Source organism: Cyprinodon variegatus, unplaced genomic scaffold, assembly GCF_000732505.1.
Source record: "Cyprinodon variegatus isolate N-32 unplaced genomic scaffold, C_variegatus-1.0 Scaffold1283, whole genome shotgun sequence".
NCBI classification, from domain to species: Eukaryota; Metazoa; Chordata; class Actinopteri; order Cyprinodontiformes; family Cyprinodontidae; genus Cyprinodon; species Cyprinodon variegatus.
Genome location: NW_015151736.1, coordinates 26,127 through 29,126, shown reverse-complemented (window position 1 = coordinate 29,126; position 3,000 = coordinate 26,127). Strand labels below are relative to the sequence as shown.

The 3,000-nt window shown below is 51.1% G+C and overlaps 1 protein-coding gene across 1 annotated transcript in view; it reads right to left on the bottom strand.

Annotated features, from left to right (window-relative positions):
- The window catches only part of vps13c (vacuolar protein sorting 13 homolog C (S. cerevisiae)), a gene marked incomplete at its 5' end in the record, with an annotated part of 63,493 nt that overhangs the window by 35,080 nt on the left and 25,413 nt on the right, over positions 1–3,000 (bottom strand). Inside the window, 6 exons of the mRNA XM_015402000.1 lie at positions 265–357; positions 440–666; positions 1,326–1,576; positions 1,721–1,890; positions 1,973–2,097; positions 2,181–2,319. Of these exons, the coding sequence (XP_015257486.1) occupies positions 265–357; positions 440–666; positions 1,326–1,576; positions 1,721–1,890; positions 1,973–2,097; positions 2,181–2,319 (1,005 nt within the window). The remainder of the gene's footprint in view (positions 1–264; positions 358–439; positions 667–1,325; positions 1,577–1,720; positions 1,891–1,972; positions 2,098–2,180; positions 2,320–3,000) is intronic.

The following is a 3,000-nucleotide window of genomic DNA, read 5'->3' as shown; positions in this document are numbered from 1 at the left end:
CACCACTTAGGAGAATTGGAAAAGCGACGGTTGGAACAGCCGCTTCCCTACGACTTTAATGGCTGCTTATTGGCTGCAAAGCTCCCCACTAAGCAGACCAAACCAGACAGGACGCAGTGTTAGAACCAGGGACACATGGAGCTCAGAGAACTTGGTTTTAATGGGTTCTGTAGAAACTGGACCTAAAGGCTCTGTACACATCAGGATGTTCTGATCAACATTTTCTGTTCTCAACAAGTGACTGCCCCACCCCCACCAACATACTTTGATGATGACCTCCTCCACCGTCACAAAGCCACTCAGTGGTTGGTTGGGACTGGTTTTGGTTTCCATGGAGACAGAGCAGGGTTTCAGCACCTATCATAAGGAGACAGAAGAGAATGGGTCGGCAGGAACGATGCGACCAGCCTTCGTTCAGCTCCACCGGATCAGAACTTACGGTGGTCACAGACTTGTCCTCCTTGTTCTGAATGAATGGGCAGGCCAGCACCTTCAGGTCCCGCAGGTTGGCCCTCATGTTCTGGGTGCCGTCCTCCTCGGCCACCAGGTTGAAGTCGCCCTGAAATGAGGCCACCAATGCCGGAGCGTCGGCCTTCATCAGGTTGGCCACAAACACCACCTCTGGGTCCACGATCACCGCCCGCAGACGGGTCCTCACAGCGGACGCTGCAGAAAGAGAACCACACAGAACATGAACCCAGAGCCTCTGCTGCTCCCAACAGGCCCAGTAAGGTCTGCTAGTGGTTGGACTGGTTTAAGATCAGATCAATAATTGAGTTTTTCTCTGTTCCATCATTCATTCAATCAGAGATATGAATCCATTTATATCTACAATACATGAATGGATCTGTAGTGATGGTGAGATTAGGTTCTGTTAAGCCGTTCTCACACCTTGGCTGATTTATCCAGCGTCTGCCTGACGTCCCAGAATCTCCTAAACTCTGCCATATGCTGAACTTTCTATGGAGTCTTTCTATTCTGAGCGTCTACATACAGTATTCATAACAAGTCCAGAACTTCTGTTCAATGACAGCCTAACTTCTGCATAATGCACGGCAAATGATGCACAGTGTCCTGAGGGGGGCAGCGATGCGCCCAGAGGCGCCCTAAAAAGATGTGTTGCATAGATGTTCCCAGCTGCTTCAGCACAGCTGATTTTAATTAATAGCTGATTAACAGTCTTTTGCTGAACTGTAATCATCCTAACCAGCTGTGCTAAAGCAGGGAGACATCTAAATCCTGGAAGATGGCGGCCCTAGAGGGCCGACTCTGGGAATGACTGGACAAAGTGAAGCTATTTCCGTGTCTTTCGCTCCTGGTCTTACCAGGCCTGCGTTCAGCTCGTGGTTCCGCTGTCTGTTTCAGAGGCAGCTTGTCGCTTGCTGCAGCAGGTGGGGCCGAAGCTGGACTCTGAGGCACAGCTTGAAGGAAGAAATCTGCTACTGCCATCAGGAACTCTGTGCTGGCACACAGATACAGCTTCTGCAGGATGGCCACCAAGTCTCTCTCTGCAGGAGCCTGTCGGAAGGTGACGTCGATCATGGCCTGCTGGCCGTCCTCCTTCTGCCCAACCATCCTGCAGGTAGAGGACAGACGAGCAGCGCTGAGAATGCTTTATGGTTTAGTGCAGCAACACATACTGAGGGTCAGAAAAAGTAGCGACTGGGTTGGAGCAGCTGGACGAAGGCCGGCGGCCATGTCCGTTCTCTGTGCTGCTTACCGTGAGGTCACCCGATCCACTCCGCTCCTCAGGTCGTCCAGCGTACAGGCAGTCAGGACGGTGTTCACCTCCATGGAGCCGTTGTTCAGGATCTTCCCTGAAGCCTTCATCAGACGCAGAGCCAACTCCCCCAGCCTGAGGTCCTGGTGGTGCTGAAGGTCTGCTGGCTGCTGAAAGGAGGAACCATAGTGAGTCTGGCTGGACTGGAACCGTTAGAGGCTCCTCCTCTGGTCCCGGCTGGTGATGACGGACCTGTTTTGGGTTGTTGTGGAACAGAACCAGCTCCAGAGACTCGATGTTGAAGTGAAATCTCAGCATCTCCACAGCTTCATCATCCCCATCTTCACCCAGACGCCCAGCTGGCCTCTCAGCCTCACCTGGAACAGAAGCAGAAGCGTCAGATATAAGCTGAGCCGCTCCAACCGGGCCGGTTTCCAGGGTTCCTCTGAGTCTGTCGGACCTGTCGGGGCTCCTTTGGGGGCCTGAACCCGCAGGCTGACCTCCTGCTGGGGGGCGGAGGGATCCAGGGTGTTGGCTTCTCCCAGGTTTTCCGTCACGATCCGCAGCATGACTCGCAGGTCGTCCTGACTGAGCTCCAGCTGAACACAGAGACCGGGTCAGAACCGAGTACAGAACCTGAATCTGAGCAGCCTTCTGACCTACAGAGCTAAAACAGAACAGCTAGGGGGTGTTTAGAAACTACAGGCCAACTGGGAGCAGTTTCACTCTACAGAGCAGGAAACGGTACCTGTAGATTTTCACCAGTGGACTGGATTTAGGGAGAGAAAGGTTACAGACATCAACAGACGGACCGAGGACTTTAGACTCAGCTTAACAACAACATTAATACTCATACAGGCAGTTTTATTTAAAAAAACAGAGACAGAAAGCTGCGCTTCACACATGCGTGAGTCCCGGTGTTCTCAATACCTGTTTATTCCTTTAGTTTATCCTTTTGGTGTTGTAGAAAAAAAACTTTAAACTACCTTGACGGGCTGGTTTCCCTTTAGTCATCTACAAAACAAAACTACTTAATGACTTGGTTTTTGGTGTTTTTGAAGCGTATCAATCTGACCTTAAATCGTTTTTTTGTACATGATTAAAGGGATTCACGCCCGTTGAGGTAGTCACGCCATTCAAACAAAACTAAAAGGATAAAGGCAAATCTGGCGTCTTGCGCGTGCATATTGACTATAGGAATGCTAATCTGACAGAACGTCGGCCTCATCTCTGCGCCCATGGCTTCTTTTTATAGGCCTGTAGGTTCTCTGCCAATCCGC